The 21,364-nt window shown below is 42.9% G+C and overlaps 1 protein-coding gene across 1 annotated transcript; it reads left to right on the top strand.

Annotated features, from left to right (window-relative positions):
* Positions 1 to 4,601: 4,601 nt before the first annotated feature.
* LOC135919841 (probable rRNA-processing protein EBP2) lies at positions 4,602 to 20,107 on the top strand. Its single transcript, XM_065453795.1, has 8 exons — positions 4,602 to 4,769; positions 7,066 to 7,152; positions 9,647 to 9,852; positions 10,855 to 11,068; positions 13,550 to 13,625; positions 14,543 to 14,642; positions 17,802 to 17,946; positions 19,977 to 20,107. The coding sequence occupies exons 1-8, from the start codon at positions 4,734 to 4,736 to the stop codon at positions 20,025 to 20,027; spliced, it is 915 nt and encodes a 304-aa protein (XP_065309867.1). The 5' UTR covers positions 4,602 to 4,733; the 3' UTR covers positions 20,028 to 20,107.
* The last annotated feature ends 1,257 nt before the right edge of the window (positions 20,108 to 21,364 follow it).

The raw sequence follows: 21,364 nt of genomic DNA, 5'->3' as shown, positions 1-21,364 counted from the left end.
CCAAAGCTCCACCTCGCCCCACGCTCAACAGGCGAGGACTGGCGCCAACTACAGACTAGCACGTACCCAGACTTGCATAAGACTGCACAAAATTTTTCCGAACAGACATAGCGATAGATGTTTACAGTGCAACTCCACCTCAACACTCGCACACATAACTTACCGATGCATGCAGCGTCCGGCAGACACCATGTTACCCCAACTTAACGATATAACTCAACAATCGGCCGTGGGAGGCATGGCTCTCCGAATGGGACTTGAAGAGCCAATTGGCGACCCTCAAACAGGCCCAGTAAGCCGCAATAGCCAGTGGGGCCTTGAAAGAGGGGCTCCACGTGCAATAAACAAGCACAATCTTTATTTCAATAAAGTTGTTTCTCTCTCTCCCTACTAGCATGAATACTAAATTGTCTGGTCTCAACGCTTGTGTCAGCAGCGGAAGCCAGAATTCTGTCCTGGCTTTGGCAGGGCCAAATTAGCTGAGAATGATGGTGGGTCCACTTGGCTTTTGTTTGTTGCATCCAAACGCACTGTGCATCTCTGGAGGCCTTCTAATCTTCCACACCAGGCGTGCATGATAGATATTGCGACACTGATACGATATCGATACCATCGATGGCAGCACAAACATGCCTCATGTATGCAATAAAGTTATCGCCAAGGTCTTTGTGCCAAAACTGAGCTGTAATTGGTCCTGAACTACTAATTTAATGTACCCTTTAGCATTGAACCATACCGTACATGGATCGAGCTTAAGCTAAGAATACTAGAGGGAAATATGAGGCTAGTGTCTGCATGTGCTACCTGGGGGAGGTATGCTTTAAGTGTCCACCTAGTGGACATGTCCATTTCGTCTCCTGCTGGAGTGCTGATTGGCTGGGAGCGCCTGTCTTCTCCTCACGCATATCCTGGCCCAACCAATCGGGACTTCAGCAGCATAGAAAATGGACATATCTACTAGGTGGACAATTAGGGAATAGCACATCCCCTCCCATAGTACTGCACTTCAATTAGCACAGGGATGATTGGTAGCGCATGTGGGAATATGTCTAAACATTTCCATGTTGGCTTCAAATATTTAACCTTGTTTTGTATATAACCTGGTTTAATTTTCAACGCATGGAAATCTACCTAGTACATCTTTATCCTAGATGAAAATGTTTTGATGCCTGCGGCACTGCTGCCTCTGGACAACATCGTCTCTGATGGGCACCAGCCCAGACTTTGGTTTTACCTTGGTGAATCATCCGGGCCTTAACAGCTGTTTTCCATGTTTTCTCATGGGCCATGGGGCATGGCAGCTTGGCTCGAACATGAATGGACAACCGTTTCATCCTAATTCCTTTTGCAGGTAGGAAAGAGTTTTGGCAAATATTTTCACTGAGTTGAGCTCTACCTAGTTGTGTTGCTGAGCCTTGGGACACTTTGTGAACTGGTGCGCATGCAACCTGTCATCGTGTCATGAGGGGAAGCTTTAACTCATAGCCAGCTTCAATGTATCACCTATTCAAACACATGTAGAAGTGCAGAAACGTTTTTCTGCAATAACCCCTGGACCGATTCGAGAGGGGAAGTTCAGTTCTAGCGAGTGGCGACTGTAGGAAGCGAAATTTTGAATGAAGGACTGATTTTTTTTGTATATATATCACCAAAAAATTGACGAGCTTGAAAAAAAGAATGTAAGTACAAGGTTTACAAATCTGTAACTCTGCACCAAAATATAGATATCGCTGTTCTGTAAACTGCAAGTGTTACAGCATCTAAAGCCGTCAAATTGGATACACGAGTTAACCACTGACAAGAATTTGTTACAATGTTCAATAGTGTTCTGCAAAAGTCCTACTCACATAAAAATGGTATATATTCCATAGCGTTGTACAATACATCAGTCTTGTCCACTTTAGATGTATTATTAGGTGCAGTTTACAGAATTTGGATACCATTTTCCATTGTTCAACTACAGAGTTGTAAAGTTGACAGTTATGTTTTCTCAAATTTAGCAATTTTCAAGAATTATTAAAAAAATTGACAGCCTAAATCGAAAATTCGCTTCCGACAATCACTAGGTTTCAACTCTTTCCTTTAACTGTAACAAACCTCATCAAATTCAGTGCAGGGGTTTCCAAGAAAAACGACTTTCTCTTTTCTCATGTATTCAACAGTAGGCCCTGAGCTACAGCTTCCTCTGAAGTACTATCTGTTTTTGCTCACTGCCGACTTCGACACAAACCCAGATCGTGACATAGCTCAGCTTTGATGTCAGCTGTATTTAGTTGCAGACGATATTAAGACAATGAAGCAAGAGAGAATGACGTCGAACGATGAGAAGCTAGACAAACTGACTTTACCAGGATCTACAGAGTGTCTGAAAATAAAACAGAACGAAGGATTCCTAGAGCAGACTGTGAAAGATAATGTTGCAATGCCATTCTTAAGCTAGAAGCTATCTGCTTAAATGCATCCATAGCTTGGGAAGACCCGCCACAAAGAAAAATAGGCCAATCAAACTAAATCTTCTTGACTACAGGGATAAGATTGAAATTTGAAGTATATATGATAAACCTAAAGAATATAGATTCTAGCTTACTAATTAGTGAAGATTTTTCACCTCAGGTGCATGCTATAAAGAAGTCGTGAAATAGTGTCACATTAAGAAAAACGTCCTGTCACAAGGTCACCCTAGTTTATGACAAAGTATGAATAAATGGTAACTTGTACTGCTGGGCCCAGAACATTAAAGTGCATCTTTTCTTTCGACCAATCCTAAGGATTCAAGACGTGGGATACTTGCATTTCGCTGTCAGCAACAACTTCCCAAATAACCTTTCTGAATGCGAATGGTTACAATATAATTACAAGCTTCATGCATCTGAACGCTCACGTGCTCAAATTTAATGTCCCTCTTAAGTTGCGAAGGTTAGTTCTTAAGGCTCTGGGCCAGTCTGTGCTTAGATATGGTATTTCCGTTTATGGTTCCTGCGTGCAAACGGAAGTACATCAAGTGGATAAGCTATTAGATAGGATAACTATGAGCATACTGCATGGTACTCCTTGTGATTGTTCAGACAATACTGCAGGTGTTGAAACCTTTTCGGGTCTGTTTTTGCAAGTGATATTCGCAATATTTCTTCACGACATTTTCTCGAATCATCCTAAAATAATACAGAGTAAGCCTAAAATGCTAATAAGAACAAACCATTATAAGTTACCGCATATATATACGAACTATGGTAAAAAGTGTAGAGAATATCACGTTCAGAGGTGCTCGGCCTACTCTGACTGGCCATAATCCAGTCAGCCAAGTGTAGCACAATATGTCGTAGCCTCTGGCCTGCACTACGCTAATCTGTACGAGCCTCACAAAATGAAGGTAAAAAAAAAAAGCCCATCATCTTTGGCGCCGACAAAATCTTCAATGCAGAGATCACCCAGGACACAGTGCAGATCGTTATCATCACTGCAAAACAGGTTGTTGCCATCACTGTCGTTGCCTAGGGAAGCAGTAATGCTGAATTTCATGTCAAACATTTAGTCAACGCTGCGTGCATGATTGGGCGTCAGTGTGGGTTGAATTAAGCGACATGCTCTTGCGCTAGAACTGAACGCGTTTTCTTTACATGGCAATGTATTGTTTCTCGCCTGGACTTTCCACTGCGTTCTCATTAAGCGAAATGTCGAATTAACAGAATTTGAATTCACGGGAGTCGTCTGCGGTGTATTCCGATTCGAAAATTTCGCTATTTGAACACCGCTAGCTGTAAATTATATTTAATCGTGAATACAATAAACATGGAAGACATGCTGCGCAGTAATGAATTCAGGACTCTAGCTTAGAATGGCTAGCGCGACTTGACGAAGACAGAGAAAGGAGACGGCACACACAATCGTGAATGCGAACTGAATTAGCTCGCGTTTATAATATATATATATATATATATATATATATATATATATATATATATATATATATATATATATATATATATACATATATATATATATATATATATATATTCTCTCTCTTGCGCACGTACTTTGACCAGCGGAAGCCGGCGACGCAGAAATGATGGCTTGCTTAATTCTTCATGCGTGTCAAGCAACTACGAACGAAGCAACGGTACAGCAAAATCGCCTGCAGCACGAAACCGAGCTGCACAAGTCTGAACACTCGCGCGCCTTTGTCGGATCTGTACCATAGAAGTCTGTACAACACTTGAATCACGCGGTTGCTGTAGTGTAGCCACCTTACATATATAAGCCTTTAAGCATTTCTTTTTTCCATATCGACGAAGTTATTTGTAAGCTAGTGCCACCACATGCCAAACTTTGGTAACAATCTTCAGACACGCTAGAATATAGTCAAGGTCACACCCAATATAAGATACCATTAATTCGCATAAAGCTTCCGCTTCTTAACAATATAATCTACACAATTTATTAAGTTAACATAATAGTGCTAATTATTTTGTTCACATTTTTTTTTCTCCATGGCAGGCAGCGCCACCGTGGCTACTCCAGAAACTTATTTGGCGTGTCGTGGCGCTAGCTTACGCGGCACTGTTGGGCTGTCAGTTTGAGAAAAAGAAAGGTTCACAGTTGATATGTTTAAGGTGGTTGCAGTAGCCGCGTGCGCTTGACGTGTGTGCGGTGTCCGGCGAACGTTTTTATTGTGGGACTACCATTCCGTGCTGCAGGCGATCTTTTTTTGCCGTTCCTAATTGCCAAAAGACAAAATGTCCGATTCGGAGTCGCTTGACTCAGATGAAGAGGTAAGCACGTTCATTTTGTTCTTGTTTTTTGCGTTGCTGACCCGCGCCGCTAACAACACGTGCGCAAGCAGAACCCGCTGCTCAAACGCGTTCAACGAACAATTTTCTGAACGTGCGATTGATTACTGCGTAGCATGAAAATAATTGTTTTGAGCAGTGCGCGCGTTACGTTTCGTGCCACAAGTATGAAACCACTTGTTGCACGTCCATAGCATACGAGTGTCACCCGACGCATTTTCGATCGCGATGTAGCCCGACCGATATCGAATTTCTCTATCGCGATTGGCTTCTTTGCGCAAGCTTTTGTGTGGAGAAAGTCGATCCTGAGCAGTCTCGATCGCGATCGAAAATGCAATGTGTTCAGGCGTTCGTATTAAAAATGAGTTGAAGCCGAACTTGGTGTGTGTATTATGCAGCGCAGTTGACGTGTATCGAAACAGGGAAGAGGCGACCGTAGCAACGGCTGCGACGGTTTCTCACCGGGTGTGTAGAGCTGCGCAGAAGGTCGCAGGCTTCATTCCTGGCCGAATTTGCAAAGCTGCTGTTTGTATAAGCACCTGTGTATTAAAGAAACCCAAGTGAGCAGCAAAATTGAACCAAAGCCCTCCTCTACAACAATCTTAGGTTAGCTGTCTAGAGTGCTATAGGCTTGTGATGTAAAGAAGCATAACCTTGCCGCAAACACTACATTCAAGATACGGTGTGCAAGTTAGTGTGGCTTGCCTTGAGCCTTAGTACTGTCCCTCAAACCCTTCTTCGCTCATCAGCACAGAATTCCGTCGCTCTAGGCAGAATAGTTACAGGGAATGTACAGTAGGAAGCTAATTGGTTTGAAGACCGATGCCGCCGTGAAACTCTTTACAGCGGTAGCTGTTGTCATATCTAACCCTTATTCCTTTTGATATGTCCACCGGTGGCCCTCGCATAAATCCCAAGGTGCTTTGCGAGTTCGTGATGAAATGGAGGAAAACAGAAAGTGAAGCGTCCAAGTGGATTTGAACCCCAATCCCACAGAGGAGTAGTTTTACCTGTCGGCCACTCTGCTGATACTACAGGAGAGAAAAATACTCCACCAGGAGTCAACCAGTGTTCATAGTTCATGATGTTCTAAAGGTATAGCACACGCAGGAACAGCAGCATGTTAAGACATGAAACATCACAAACAGTGCTACTTACGAACAACAGTCTTTATTTTCCAGGAGTGCCACACTTATACCGTGCTTTTCAATGCACTTTTTATGTGCCATGTCGAAGGAGCTACATAGAAAAGAGAAAAACATGACTGCAATGAAGGGATTCGGATTGAACAACCTCTTGGCATTGAAGTTAGTCCATGTGCAAAGACTCCAGCTCTTTAAGTTACAAGGCCACTGAAGGTTTGCTAATGCACGAAGCTCCAAAAGTGGCAATGCTTTTTAGTTCAATAATCAACTGGGCCACCTCTGACTTACGCTTGCCTAGAAACGTGGTTCTTTCAAACAGGAGACGACAGGCACGTGTCTTGCAGAGCAACGACAAGGAACCCTCGGAAACCACTTTCCGTACCTTGTTGGCATGTTCGCATGGCCGTTCATTAATATATAATATTGTTTGGTATGGCTTACCACATGACAACAGTGTGCGATATATAACTTTGATCATTCAGCATACATTTGCTTGTGTTCTGACAGAAATCATATCATAGATCAAAGTTGCACATCTTTAACAACCAACTTCAGGTGAAACAGTGCAAAATGTGCATAATATTACACCAGCTATTGTCGCTTCATTGCCATATGAGCAAGTCTGCCCTTCTTTTTCTTCGCAGCAGGGTCACGTCGGCAGAAATCAAGCAGTTCAGATCCAACCAATGCCATGTATTGGAGCGATCCTACATTTGGAAGCTGTGATAGAAAAAAATTTTTTTTTATTCATGTCGCGAACTCCAAACTTTCAGTCGTGACTGAATATGTTTCATTGCTGTAGGCAAAACCTCCACTATCCACATATCCCCCCCTCCCTATTTGTAGCTAATTTTATGTAGCTACGTGGAAACACAAAGCACTTTATAAAATTATGTAGAATGAAAAAAATCTCTGAAGGTGCTAGCGTGGCACAACAGTTTTCAGGCAATGCATTCTAGAGATCAAACTTCATCTGGTGGTAAATAGATTAGTCTGTCCAAATGTTGCTTTTATGCTGTAGTGCACTCCAGAATGTATGTTCTTACTGCCAAAATATGTGATCATGTTGTGATACCATGGCATTGGCAAAATATATTAAAAATTGTGATTGTTCCATTACATTTACATTGCAGTTGCAAGAGAAACTAGCAAAGGGTGAATTGAAGCCTGGACTTTATGCCATCGCTCCTCATGTCAAGAAAGAGTTCATCAACAACACGGTAAGGGAATCCTTTTCCCATTACCCTCTGCGACCCTTGAACCTCGTCTCAGTGATGGGGTTGTATTTGCAGTAGAGTCTTGAGTTCATTCATTTTAAATGCTGTGCAAAGGGTAGTGTTTATGGTGGCTCAGTTTTATGCGAAGCATATTACGAGGGCTCAACCCAGCTCCTCAGGCGCGGCGGTGACCATGAAATCACGTGACACCGTGACGTCACGACAGAGGAGAACCGGCGCTCCAACTCCCGCCGTCGCTCGCGGCGTCGCGCCCCGCATCGGACGCGGTGCGCGTCGAGCAACGCAGCGTTCGGCGCGACAACGAAATGTGCGCCTGAGCAAGCGCCGCACGCCTGAGCCGACGCCGACGACACCGGCTTTTCTGCGACACGAGCTCCTTAACGCTGTCGCGTTAAAATAAAGGCTAGTATGCTTCACATCCTGGGCTTAACCTTAGCTAAGCCACAGTCATTTTTTGTAGGTGTCACATATGTCTCTTTTGCAAGCTACACTATTTTGTATTCTATCCTTGGAACACCAGAAATTCTGACCCAGTGGTGTAGTGTTCCTTGACACGATTGCCCACAAAATGTTTTACGCTGGTCAAACTGGTTGCATTTTCTACAGTGAGTGTGCAATATTTATGCAACCTGTTCAGCAATTTCGGTCATGGTCACCTGTGCTTTTACAGTGCCTTCACAGTGGTTCCTAATTGGAGGAGGGGTGGTGTAGAGGGGACCACATCCCCAGCCATTTTTGGAAAGAGTAATTGTGCCATTTTTAATTTTGCAGACACTGTTTTATGCTTAGGATCCAAGATCTTGTTGGGGTTGGAAGTTGATTGAAAGGTGGTGGCCGGGCATAATATACAATGCTTGGTGTTAAATTTAAGTCGGCCTTTTTTTTTACGCTTTACTTCTCTGCGTTTTGGCAAATGCAGAACTGTTGAGAGTAGTGAATTACGCTGATTCAGTATCAGCTCCGAGAAATCGGAACAGAATGCATTGTCAAATCAGTCTTGCCGAAACCGGCACGGTAGAGGAGCATTCATGAAAGGTAAAGAAAATTGTCGTCTGCCCAATTGGAGTAAGAAGCAGACAGGTGGATGATTATTTTCCCTTTCGTCAACCTTCCTTCACTGTGCGGGCTTTCACAAAACTGATTTTCCATGTTCAGTGTCCCTGTGGTTTGAGTTTGTCATTAATTATTGCCTTGCTCTGCGATCTGCTAGCCTCCTGGTTACCTCAGACGGTAGTGACTGTTCCGGAAAGACGATGGTCTCGGGTTATAACCAGGGTAAATTTTTCCTAAACTGCAGAGCTTTCTTTCACAGAAACCATGCCCTCGTAGTTTTGCATATATTCGCACAGAATTTGGTTCGTGAGCATAGTTACCAGGTTTCCCTCTGGTGATTTTTGCAGGAAACTCTATGATGCTTTGTGGCATTACCGTGAATCGTGTTGGTAACTTAGCAAGAAGGGTGTTAAATTTAACCATCTATTAGTCATTTTAACCCCTTATGGCACCGATAAAATATGTCCATGGAACATTTAGTTTCATCACATTTCTTGTAGTACCTTCATAATCATGAAAACCGTGCAGCTCCAGAACAAATTGGGAATTTTCAATTGGTCAGTGAGTTTTCCCAAATTTACAGAATGTGGACTTCATGTAAGAGCTTTGTTAATAGGAATGCCAGATATGCGAATCTCAACTATTTTATGTCTAGCATACCGGGAAGCATCTGTCTAGACACTTGAGATACCTATGTGCCTGTTGTAAAACAGGAAATCAATGAAAGAAGTGAACCGCTGCATGAAAACAAACTGACAAGGCAAGGTCAAACATCCATGCATCTACCTTCAAATTCATTTTACTGAATCGTTTTACACTATTATTGAAACTTTCAGCACAAGACCAAACAGAAGTGCTTGAATTTGTTTGCGACATAATTTAAATATAGTACTGCAATTTTAACGTGTACTTCTGATTTTGATGCACTACCTGGCATGCGCAATTGTATATATATATGTGTAGTGCCTGAAAGGGTTAAAACAACTTAGCCCTTTTGGAGCCTTTATGACATATATAGTAATGTAGATGACGAGTAAACTTTTCTGGTGAAATTGCTCTAGTGACTTTGAAAAAGTTCATTACCTCGCCTACATTTTATCCCAAGGAGGATATAGTACGTACCTCAATTTGGTACTGCTGTTAAAGACACACTCAAGAGTTTGTTACTGAGCCGTCTAGTTTCATCAAAATTGCTTTTCTATGCAAAGCACAACCTTGAGATTGATACTGTTTTAGAAAATAAGGGGTTGTTTTCCCTTTTCAAATTCCAACCATTAACTCACCACATCATCATCAGTATGTCCAAAAAATGAAACTACGAACACTGGCCTGAACCTGGTGAGGTCAAATAGCTTTTTGCAGTTCTTGTTGGTCCACGGCAAACATTCAAAGTGTTTTTTGGCTCCCGACTTTGCAATTTCAGGCAGCACTGAAGCAGAAGCTTGCTGAAATGGAGCTCGACTTGGACTGGGTCGAGACTCTTACCATGGTGAATGGCTTGGCGCCCCTGACGCCTGAGCTGTCGGAACAGTTTGGCGACATGGAGCTGCAGAAGAACCGCAAGGGTGGCCTGGTCAGGAGTGCCACCGAGGACGCCGTACACCACGACTTCAAACGCGAAATGGCATTGTGAGGGTCCTGTCCTATTTCCTTTGTTTTTGTTTTTCCTTTTCCTTGAGAGTCTGGCATTTGTTCCATGTTGGAAACTTTATTGCATGAGATGGCTTCCAGTAATGCAGAAACCATGTTGCTTGGTACAGTGCTCCAGAAACAAGGTTTAACGTCACAAATGCACTATATCAGCATAAATTTAAACAAGAACAAGTTGAAAATGACTAGAATGTCGCATTTTCGGGTTTTCCTGCAGCAGGTGTGTTAAGTTTTTCTTGTCTAGGTGTCACTCTGTGCTGGTGCCCAGTCGAATTTTTTGACAGCATTGCATGAGAAATTGGCCAAGCATACAAGCACTCCATGTAGGGCCAGGCTTTGACATTGCAAAGGAACGCTCGACCACCTTCATGGGTTATTGTGGCCACTTCTTATTGACTGCCGGACCGTTTTTGTAGATACAAAAGATTCAGCCATGTGACTCAATTGATTATTGCATGACCATGTCACCGTGGTAGCTAGACACATCGGCGATTAAATGTAATCTTGCTGTTTGTCTCTGTGGCATAACATAAATGTACTTCAGATTAAACCACCAGAATGCTGGTTTGACTCCGTGTAATGTTTCTGCTAATTGCATGTATCTTTATATTTAGGTTGATAACCCAACTATACATTCAATAATGCGTCTTTTAAAGTACATATGGTGCGATTTAGCTTATCGGTTGGTGATGTTGCTTGCAAAAGTAAGTTTGTTCCTAGCAGTTCTCTCATCATTGCATGTACTTTTTCTTGTAATTTATTGGAATTAATTCCTTTGTATTTTGAAGCACAAGCCACGCGGTTTCTATGGGCAGTGACCTTTGTCTTTGGCTCTGTCTGGCTATCTATTGTACTGTCTGCCTTTGCTGGGTCGTCTGCTACAACCTCCTCTGGAGTGTTTATGGTTCTGTTTAAGTTAAGTCCTGTGGGAAGGCTTTGTGACTCTGGATTGGACTCAAAGTTGCTTCTTCTTTTCCACAGCTACCGGCAGGCCCAAGCAGCGGTGCTGGAGGGCATTCCACGCCTCCATGAGTTGGGCGTCGTGACAAAGCGGCCTGAGGATTACTTTGCTCAGATGGCCAAGGCAGACACGCACATGACGAAGGTGCGCGAGAAGCTGCTCTCAAAGAAGGTGGCACTGGAACGCTCCGAGAAGGCCCGCAAGATGCGCGAGCTCAAGAAGTTTGGCAAGAAGGTGAGCGCGGTTTCTGTGCCATCCTCCTTGCATGCTTGGCCAGGCAATTGTGTTTTTATTGTGTCAAAGGGACTCTGAACCATTCTTTGAGCTTCGCAAGCATGTTCTTCAGGTAGAGGATGGAACTGTGAAAATTTCAGCCAAGTTTTATGGTGTTGGAGGCAACAAAATGGCATGTTAAGACATGCCATTGCCATAACATGACATGCCATAAGACATGCCAAAGAAGGGGATTCTTTCAAACAGAGTTGTCTCAAATAGGGTCACTGTTTACTACAGTCAATGACCGATAATTCGACGATAAATGGTCGATTTATTGCTACATGCACTTCTGCTTACGTGTAACCAAGTCCACGTGCATTTCAGCCAGTTTTGTGTTTCTCCATATGCTGGTGCAAGGACTGCATTGGCTAGAGTCAGATCCGCATGTGAAGGCTCTGGACCGCACGGCACATCATCATCATGCGAGCTAGAGTTGCAGTTTGACGGTGGGAGAACTTGTTCAGTTGTTTCATCATCGTTCAGTTCAACACACGACGATACCGCACTGTTGACGTCTGCAGAGTCTTCAAATGTAACGGTGACAAGAATCAGCAAACTGCCGCCTAGCAGGTCATCAATGATGTCTGTGTTTGAGCTCGTTGTGGTAGGCGGCAGTTCAGGCTCTTCAGTTGCTGAGCCAGGCTCATTTGGACTGCAACTCAAGACTCATTTGGAGTTGGACTGCGAGGGCACCGTTGGTGCCATTTGACATGGACTGTTGATAACTTCACGAGAAATACTTCTTGGAGCCAGTAGAGCACTGCTTGGAATGCTACTAAACAAACAAGCACAGAATGGTGAAACGCTGTCTGGAAGGCAAATTCAACAAACAAGAGCGGGCTATGACATTGGTACCAGAATGTATGTGATGATCGCGATGTTGAAGGGACCTGACAATTGAGGCAAAGCCTCCAAGATTGGCATTTGGAGTTAAATCTCTATGCTACAGTGCTGCGACGAAGACAAGGCTATATCTGGTGTATTGTGTCTCTGAGGCCATATTTGATGTCTCGTTGAGGTTCCCAGAGAAAGTAATGGCGGCAGCGTTGGCGTACACTGCAAACATGGACGGAGTCTGGATAATCGAATGGAGAGAGAGATAAAACTTTATTGTGTCCTTGATGTGGTCCAGGGCTGGTGAGGGTCGGGAGACTAACCCCCAATCCCCCTCTTCTTTAGACGGCGGCCAGACCTTACCTTCTGGCGGCTTCTTTGGCCATCTGGACGGCCCAGAGCTGCTCCTCTGGGTCTAAGCTGAGTTGGCGGCTGTCCGAAATATCAGTCGTCCTTACATGTTAAGTCTGTGGGGCCATTGGCGGTGCCACAGAGCTTTAATCAACGAATTTTAATCAACGCGAACCTGCGAGAAGCCTTGCGCACCGCTGCTGCACTGGTCTTTCAGCTAAGTGCAGACTAGGTATGCAGTGGTTTTGTTAAATTCAAGCTGTAATCTAAAGATCCGTCCAGGTGGAAGTTGGGGTTGCATACGTTTTGGACTCCTAAAATGCCATTTGCAGAAAGCCCTTGTCTGCTAGAAAAAACCCAGCGGCGCAGCATCTCCAGTTCGGAATCCCATGTCTGGTGCCACTCACTGAAAAGATTGAGTGTCATACACGCTTTCTTTTCGAACGTGTACCTGACTGGGAGGCCTTTTGTCTTCTTGACTCAAAGTGGTGAACTGCTCTTGTTGGTAGCAAACTGTCACAGTTTGCCCAAGTCATCCATATGTGCAACGAGCAATGCTGAGAGCACCCTGTTCACTTTTTCTCTGTGGCATGTGCTGCCCTTGAGATTAAATCTCTTGTTTGACAGCATCTGCCAAAACCACGCCATTTAAAATTTGGCGGCATTAAAGGTTTTCGGTGACGGGAGAAGTGACCGCGTCTCCGTTTGGGGAAGTGCACTTGCAGGGGCACGGTGCACTGTTTGATGCATTGAATATTGCGGTGAACGGGAGTTCAGTGTACGCGAAGCACATCACTCTACTTTTGCATGGGATTTTCACGTGGATTTTCAAACTGTTTGATATACACAATAATTCGATATACCTGAGTTAGATATATCTGGAATCAACTGTACTGCAGGGAAAGCCATGCCCTCTAAGTTATGCCTGGTTTGGGCAGTATATGGCAGGCATTGAAAAATAAGGGGAGCTATGGTTCAAAACTCGAATTGGAAGCTCTCTGGTAGGTTAGTGCATGGTCTCTGTCATGTGGCTACTGGCTAAAGTTGACCTCACTTGAGTGCTTGACCTTTGAGTGCAGAAAGTTAGGTGGGCGGATGAGACTAAGAAGTTTGTATGGACAACACGGGCTCAATTAGCACATGAGCGGGGTAGTTGGAAAAGTATCGGAGAGGCCTTTGCCCTGCAGTGGGCGTAGCCAGGCTGATGATGATGAGTGCTGTTTGATAGACACTTGCTGATGGCACTGTTTGCAGGTTCAAGTGGAGGTGTTGCAGCAGCGACAGAAAGAGAAGCGAGAAATGATGGAAAATCTGAAAAAGTTCAAGAAAGGTGAGTGAGCTCTTTTGCCAAGCTTGATCCCTGGGGACCACCCCAGCGGCAACATGGTGGACATGGTTAATGCACTAAAGCTACTTTCTCACGCAAATAGTGCTTGATTGGTTGGTTTACCAACACAGAGTTGGCCAGTCTTAGTTTGCAACCTTTAGTTTCTTCAGCCAGCTGTACTTGGTACTCAGTGATACCAGGAAGATCGTTGTGGCTACAGACCTGCTTTATTTGTAAGGAGGCCATCTAGTGTTGTTTATCAATGTTCGGCCATTGCATCCACTAGGCTTTTTTTTTCTTCTCTTTTTTTTTTTTACCTGGCATTTGTGGGGGGAGTCTACTGTAGCTACAATAGAGCTCGGGCCCTGCTGCAGTCCTTGTCATGTCGACTGGAGTTCCCGGTACGCACCTCATCCTAGTGGCACCTGTATAGGACAGTGACGCTGCCGCTGTGTGTGTATGTTGTAAAGTAACAAATTAGCCATTGGGGATGCCTGAAATTTCTTTGTTGTGCACACATATTTGTTATAGTAGTCTCCATTGTAGAGGCATTCACAATACATAAAGATCGGAATTTCTTCAGGACACATGGAATCCTTTGTTACACAAGTCATTTTGTTATGAGGCATTTGGCTGTTCTTGATTTGTCATAACCTGATGGCCACAAGTTGTACTTGTAAGATATGAAATAGCTGTACCCCTGAGAGCATCGCGAGTCAAAGACAACTGCACTGTGAAATGAGAGGAGTGTCACTTCTATGACCGCACTAATTGCTTAGCGTCCACTGCCTGCTAAGAGTGAGATGGAGTTCTTATAGACTTAGGCAATCCTGTGCGATGACAGATGAGCCTAGACTTCTAGAATCTCTAAGTACTAGGTTGTCTGACGTCATGCCCTCAACTGCTACTTACAATTTCAGGCCACGGCTCCCTGGATTTCCTGGAGAACAGTGGGAGACAGAAAGGCCAAAAGCCAGGTGCTAGTGGAAACCAGCCCGGACGGGGCAAGGGCCCCAAAAAGTGAGTAATCTGTCTAGGCATTCTACTCCTATGGCTGGAATTTGCAAAGTGTGGTGGATGATCCAGCATGACGTGCTAACCGAACTAGCACATGTTACAGGATAGGCAAGCGATCCGTTTGTAAACCAACAGCCGGAGTACTGACAAGAAAAGAGCAGGTGACTAGAGATTAGCAGTTTTGTTCTTCACTGTTCATTGAAATAACAATCTTTGCTGAGGAACTTTTGAAGTCTTGCCATTAGCAATGTGTGAAATACTGTAAACAGGCTTTTCCCCATTATTAAGCGGGGACGCAGAAACTCATATGGTCAATTTAGTCAAAAATTTCAATTTTTTGATTAATTTTTTATTTGGCAATTCTCGGACCTTCTTTATCACCATGGTGAAGTATTATAGCAAAATAGGCAGTGGATATCGAGAAACAAACAGTTTCTAAGTGAGCTGTCATCAAGAACTGCGAGAAAATATGGCTTCGGGAGGTGCCATCACACTGTGAGTCATGTGGCTTTGCGTTAACGCAGCGCCACCATATTGATATTACCGTAAATAGGAAAAATCGGAGCTGAAGATAGCCACAGTGGTGTATTTCTGCATGCAAAAATAAAAGCGATTGCGAAAAGAGAAAGGTGGCACCATGATTTGTTACTGCAGTCACGTGGTGCATGCAGAGAGCTCCTCTTATTGGCTGATGTATATTTGAATCACTGGCACGCTTGTTTCGCATGCATTTCAGCGGCGGCGACCTGCGCATTTCGAGTGTTTCCGAGACTGACATTTCAAGAACGGCCTGGTTATTTCGCATTGCTTTAGCTGCTCCGTCCTAGCTGCTGCCCGATCTTGATCGGGCCCTGATTTGCGCAAGATAAGATCCGTTTACTTTTCTTTGCAGAGGCGAAGCTATTTCTCATAGTTGTGTGACTTGATGAGCGCAAAGGTAGTTTCTGTCAACGGGCATGGTAGATAAGGAAAGCGTGGAACGCAGAGATAAGGCTATCCACTATCCACGGAGGTGAACACCACCGGCCTTGATGCGGCACGACCAACTGACGCGTGTGATTGCGACCGTGATGGGCCGCTCGTTTGTAATTGTTGGCTGCTGGCAAGATTGCAAGGATACTGAAGACTGTAGACAGGCTGCATGATACTGCAAAATAATGCCAAGGATTGCATTGAAATGTGAAGGAAACATGACTTCACTGGTAAAGGACTACTGTCCTGACAGGCTTCAAGTGCTCTAAGGCTTTTTCACAATGATGCACAAGAAAACATCAAGTTTGGGTAGCTTTCTTAGCTTTTAATTTTCTGGCAGTTGCTGTCACTCATCCCTTGGCCATTTTGCAAATAATGAAAGTTTAATAATTTTGTTTCTTGCATATAAGTCCGTAATGAAGCATTGAGAAGTGCTATAAAGCTGCTTATTTTTGTCTACATGCCATACATGTCTTTATAATTCACATTTTGCAAAAGTAATTTGTAAGGCAATATGCATGATAAAGTTTAACAATTTCTTTCTTATACATAAAATACAGTAAAAGTGCTGAACCTGAAAATTAATAGGCGCCTGCTCCTTACCATTGGTGCCGAACGCATTTGACCAACCCGCACAGCACCAACAATGCGCGCGGAGTAATCATCAACTCATGTGATGCACGGTACATGTATCATCTGTTGTGCAGAATGGCTTTACAATAACCCACCTGCCACAAAGATGGGGAAAGCCGTCTCTGTTTTGGAGGGAAACTGGACAGCACAACTTTCTATGCCGTAAACTATTGCCACATAACACAGGTCCACCATTAAACGAACAACCTCATTGGTATTCCACATAACATAACATCATAAATTGTTTTATCTTCAGAGGTAAAATGAACACTTAATTCTGTTCAACTGACGTCCTAGTGGTAAAAAAAAAATCTTCCATACCTGCATGTAGTAGAACAGCTGTAATCAGTGCTGATCAGTGCAAGTTACTGATAGCTTGTTACTGATAATCAGTGCAAGTTACTGATAGCTTGCTACATTTTTGTTATGCAATGCTAGGAGACTTCCGGTCATGCTCAGCACCGTGTTTTCTTGCTAGAAATTGTAAGCATTAAATGTTGTGATAAATTTTTTGTTATTTGATTTGATATCAGGCTCTTTTTTATTCAATTCGAAATCTACAAGTTTAGTACTCACACACCTCTAGTAATTGCCATGGTGGTAAGCCACAATGTACTTTTTTCAACCATGCAAAATCGTAAAAGAATGTGCTACCTGTCACATCCATGGAGGTTGAACAGCTTCAGCACCAGATTTGTCTCTCATGGTATTGATATGAAACTTGATAGTTGGAAAGGGACACTGACAGGCGACAGTAGATAATGTTATATACCGGTGTCACATGGGAATTTCAAAGGCCTTCGAGCAGCTAGTCCATTAACTCAACAATGGCTTCAACATGGCAGCAGTAGCTTCAACGGCTGTTAAGTCAATAGTATATTGATCTGATGGAGCTAGATGGAACTCTGTAGAAATTGTCGAAGGCCTTCGAGTGACGAGCGTAAAGACTTTTGTCATCAGTGTGTTTATGCTACCATGGATTATGCATTTGAAAAAAGAAAAAAGAACAGCATGAAACTGATGTTATTGTAAAAATAATATTTCTTGCCACAGCAGTGAACACAAGACCTACACCACAAAAAAAATGGGGGGGGGGAAGTAACATTGTGGCCAGCATTTGTAATGTTTCCGGGGTGTTTGAATAAATCGGACAGCAATCTGCACAAAATGTGCGAGTGTGGCAATAGCTTAACTATAAATGATGCATTATTTGAGCACGGCATTTAAAAACCCTACAGCAGTGAAAATGCACTTTCTTAGATATTCAGGCTGATTTTCAGGGCTGGTCACTTTTGGGGACGCAGAGTTGTCACCTTGCAACGATTGTTTCGTGAGGGCTTGGTGCCACATTACTCAAGCATTTCAACTGCCATCAAGTTTGTCAATCAGCGTTGATAGAACTCCTTCCAGTCGACAGAGTTTGGAAATAAAATTTGAAGGCTATCGATGACTCGACAGCCATTGAAAAGTGCCCGCGGGACATGGGTATCCATGCCTTTTCTACTCTCGTCTTAAAACCAAGTGGTCTTGAATGCTTCTGTCTTGTTCTCGTTACAGGTCAGAGATGAAGCGACAATATAAAGACAAGAAATATGGCTATGGCGGGCAGCGCAAGCGTTCCAAATTCAACACGGCAAAAAGCTCAGCAGACGTGGAGGGCTTCAGCCGAAAGAAGCACAACACAGCACCCGGCGCTGGCAAGGTACGTTTGCATTGGCCTCTTCTTTTTCTGTTGGTAGGATTAGCCTGTTGTACAGTTGAATCTCTTTAATTCGAACTTCTTGTTAATTTCAATTGACACTGGTGGTCCTGTGAAAATTACGTATATTTCAACGTGTAAGAATGCTCGGTTAATTCGGATGCACAAGCGTTAGCAACACTCAAACATATCGCGCCACCATCCATGCTCTCAGCAGCGTGCCAACTTGTGTGGTGACACTTCCGACTTGATACTCCCGCCTACCGTTGTAAGTACCGTATTTTGGTGCGTATTACTCACACACACACAAAAATAAATAAATAAGAAATTTAACAGTAACGTTGCGGTTGGTTATATGCAAATTTTGTCTTGAGGTGCGGCTTCACAGCAGCGAAAATTTAGTCCTAGAAGTGTGGCTTTGTCACAGAGTGTGCCACAATGCTGTGAAGCCCTCTTTCTGGTACTCGTCACTGATGTGTTAGCTCAGTGCACGTGGGCTGCTTAATGCAACACTACACAAGTGTCGTCTATTCAGTGAGCTTCGTTCAGTGAGAATTTGAGCACATTTTCTAGCCCCTTCAAGTTTAAATTATTGAGATTCTACTATGTGCAGTATTTACTCTATTGTAATTCACACCCAGTTTTCATGGCCTGAAATGCAAAATGCAATGCCTGTGATTGTAACATGCACTGCTATTTTTGTACTTCAAGAAGTTAAAAATGCAACGCCATTGAACGTTCACTCAGTAGTTTCGCATGGTAGGAGAGTAATGGCAATTTCTTTAGAAAAAGGAAATTTATTCTGTCGGAACTGCGGTGGAGCGAGCGCAGCTCATTGTCGCTCTTGGAGGCCTCCTTATCATTATCAAAGGCTATCAATGATTTGACAGCCATTGAAAAGTGTCCCTGTGACATGGGCCCAACACATTTCATCTGTGGTGGTTTCTACAGGCATTTAGGTACTACATACCTTAAATGCCTTGCAGGCCATGGCAGCCTAACAAAGTTACAGATCGGGCACAAAGCTATTGCGGATTCCACAGCTGCAGCAATGCGAAAATTGGATTCGATTATAGAAACCTTCAATGCCACTGATGATAGCTTGCCACCGCGCTAGTTTTGGTTTCGTATTCAAATTTGATGTGCTTATCCATAAACAAAATTATTTTCCAGCAAGCAAATGCACTTGTATAAATACAATACCTCTTTCAAAAGGTGCCAATGCATTAACCCATGAAGGTGACGAACACTGAAGCCAAAAAGGGCATGGGAGAAATAAATTTTTTTGAAATTTTTAATCGTCAAAATAATTGCATGGAAGAGGTATATTTTCTACAAAACTTGTATTGTTCTCAATAAAAGGAAATGAAAGTGGAAGATAAGACAGATTTGTGACCGTTGAAGCCAAACCTACAATTCCAGTATAATGTAAATGCTGCTGCACCAATTGAGCTACAGCGATGACTGTTTTCAGATTATCATAAAGAACTGAGCTGTAATGGTCCTGGCATACAAATTTGGTGTTCCGTTTTAGCAAGAGTACACTGTGACATACATTTTGATTCCTAAGTAGATTAGTTACCGCTAGCTCGCAACATTCTTGTTATGCAATGCTAGTAGGCTCCCAAGCATCTGCAGCACTGTGGTTTAATTTTGCACAAAATTTTTAAGCATTAAACTGTGATAAACACTGATATTTGATTTGACATCTGGCTTTCGTTTTCTTGATTCGATTCAATATTTGATTTGAAATCTGCTGTTTGTTATTTACATACTCTTACAAAAGAAAAAAGGTCTGTATTTTTTAAACATAAGAATTAGTTTCTGAACTTTGCTTTAAACAAGTTATCATGGCAAGCAAGCTCACTAGCCATTGTAGCTTGTTATATGCAGCTGTGTTATCACTAGGTGCGACTGTATAGATAGCACAAGCAGAAAGAGTCTGGCCGTAGCTGTGAGTGGTCATTCGTTTATCAGTGTTGACAGAGATTGCATTTCACTGCAATCACTTCAATGCACTTTGTCTTTTGCAGAAGAAGCGTCTGGGGAAGTCAAGAAGGAAAAACACAAAAAGAAGGAACTGATTGTCATATCATTGACTATTTGTATGTGCCTAAATAAGAGAACAAGAGATAATAAACTTTATGTACAGTTATCTTGTTTTGCTTCCGTCTTACAAAAAGCTGTTTATTTATTTATACATTTATTTGTTTATACATGTACCTACAGCGCCCTCTAGGAGCATTGTTGTGGGGGGGTTTACTATGCAAAGAAAATCATAATACAAGAAATCAAAATATATTGTGCAGTAAAAGAGAACAGTTTAACAGCATGTGATAGATGGTACAAAATAGTACATTGGCAGGACAATTTTCCTTGACATCAAGAATCGTCATGAAAAAAGCGGCACTAGGTCAAGACATGCTCTTTTAAAAATGAAAACACTGTGTGTGGGGCAGTAACAATCCACACCAGGAGGCTGTTCCACTCATGTATTGTTTTAGAAAAAAATGCATTTCCAAACACGTTTGTTCGACACATCCTCGCATACTTTCAAAGGATGGTCCCTTCGTGATAAGATATAGCTAGGTGACTGTAGGTAGTTGCATTTATCGATCCCTGTTTTGTCGTTTAATATGTTCAAGAGACATAAGCTGAGATATTTACGCTTTGATGACAGTAATGGCCATCCCAATGCGTTGACAATTTTGCTTGAGCTTCTGGTGAAGGTGTAATTGCCGTCACAAACTGGGCGGCACGTTTGTGGATGCGCTCCAGTTCATCGATATTTACTTTAGTTGCTGGGTCCGACGCGGTGCAGGCTTATTCCAAAATTGGGCATACATTTGACAAGTAGAGAGTTTTTTTAAGAACAGAAGGTGCTTTCCTGAAATTATGTAGAAAGTTTAACATGTGACTGGCTTTTGCTGATATATTATGAACATGATAATTCCAGGAAAGTGTGCTGTTAATGAGAAACCCTAGGTACGAATATTCCGTAACACGTAGCAGTGTCTGTTCCACGCAGTAATCTATAAGCAGAGGCTGCTTTTTCTTTTTGTAAACCTAACGACACTGCTTTTTGACACTTTGAGCTTCATTTTCCATTCACTACACCACTCTATTTTCAGGCAAGGTTGTTTTGCAGTTGTTCGGGATGCTTCCTGCACTTAATTTCGCGATAAACCAAACAAGCAGCAAAATTATTGCAATACAGTTGAACACCTCTACAATGATATCGCCTGTTTGACGAAGGAATATTTTGTTCTGCTTCTACTGCGAGTAGTGCGACATCCGGCCTTTACAACGCAGTTATCTGTATAACAACTGACTTGGAGGCCTCAAGCTTATCGTTATAAAGGCAGTCAACTGTAATGGCCTTTACGTCCCAGGTGTTGCATTCTTTCAGCTGCATTTTCGT

The sequence above is a fragment of the Dermacentor albipictus genome, chromosome 9 (assembly GCF_038994185.2).
Source record: "Dermacentor albipictus isolate Rhodes 1998 colony chromosome 9, USDA_Dalb.pri_finalv2, whole genome shotgun sequence".
Taxonomy (NCBI): domain Eukaryota; kingdom Metazoa; phylum Arthropoda; class Arachnida; order Ixodida; family Ixodidae; genus Dermacentor; species Dermacentor albipictus.
This window is presented reverse-complemented; position numbering and strand designations above follow the sequence as displayed.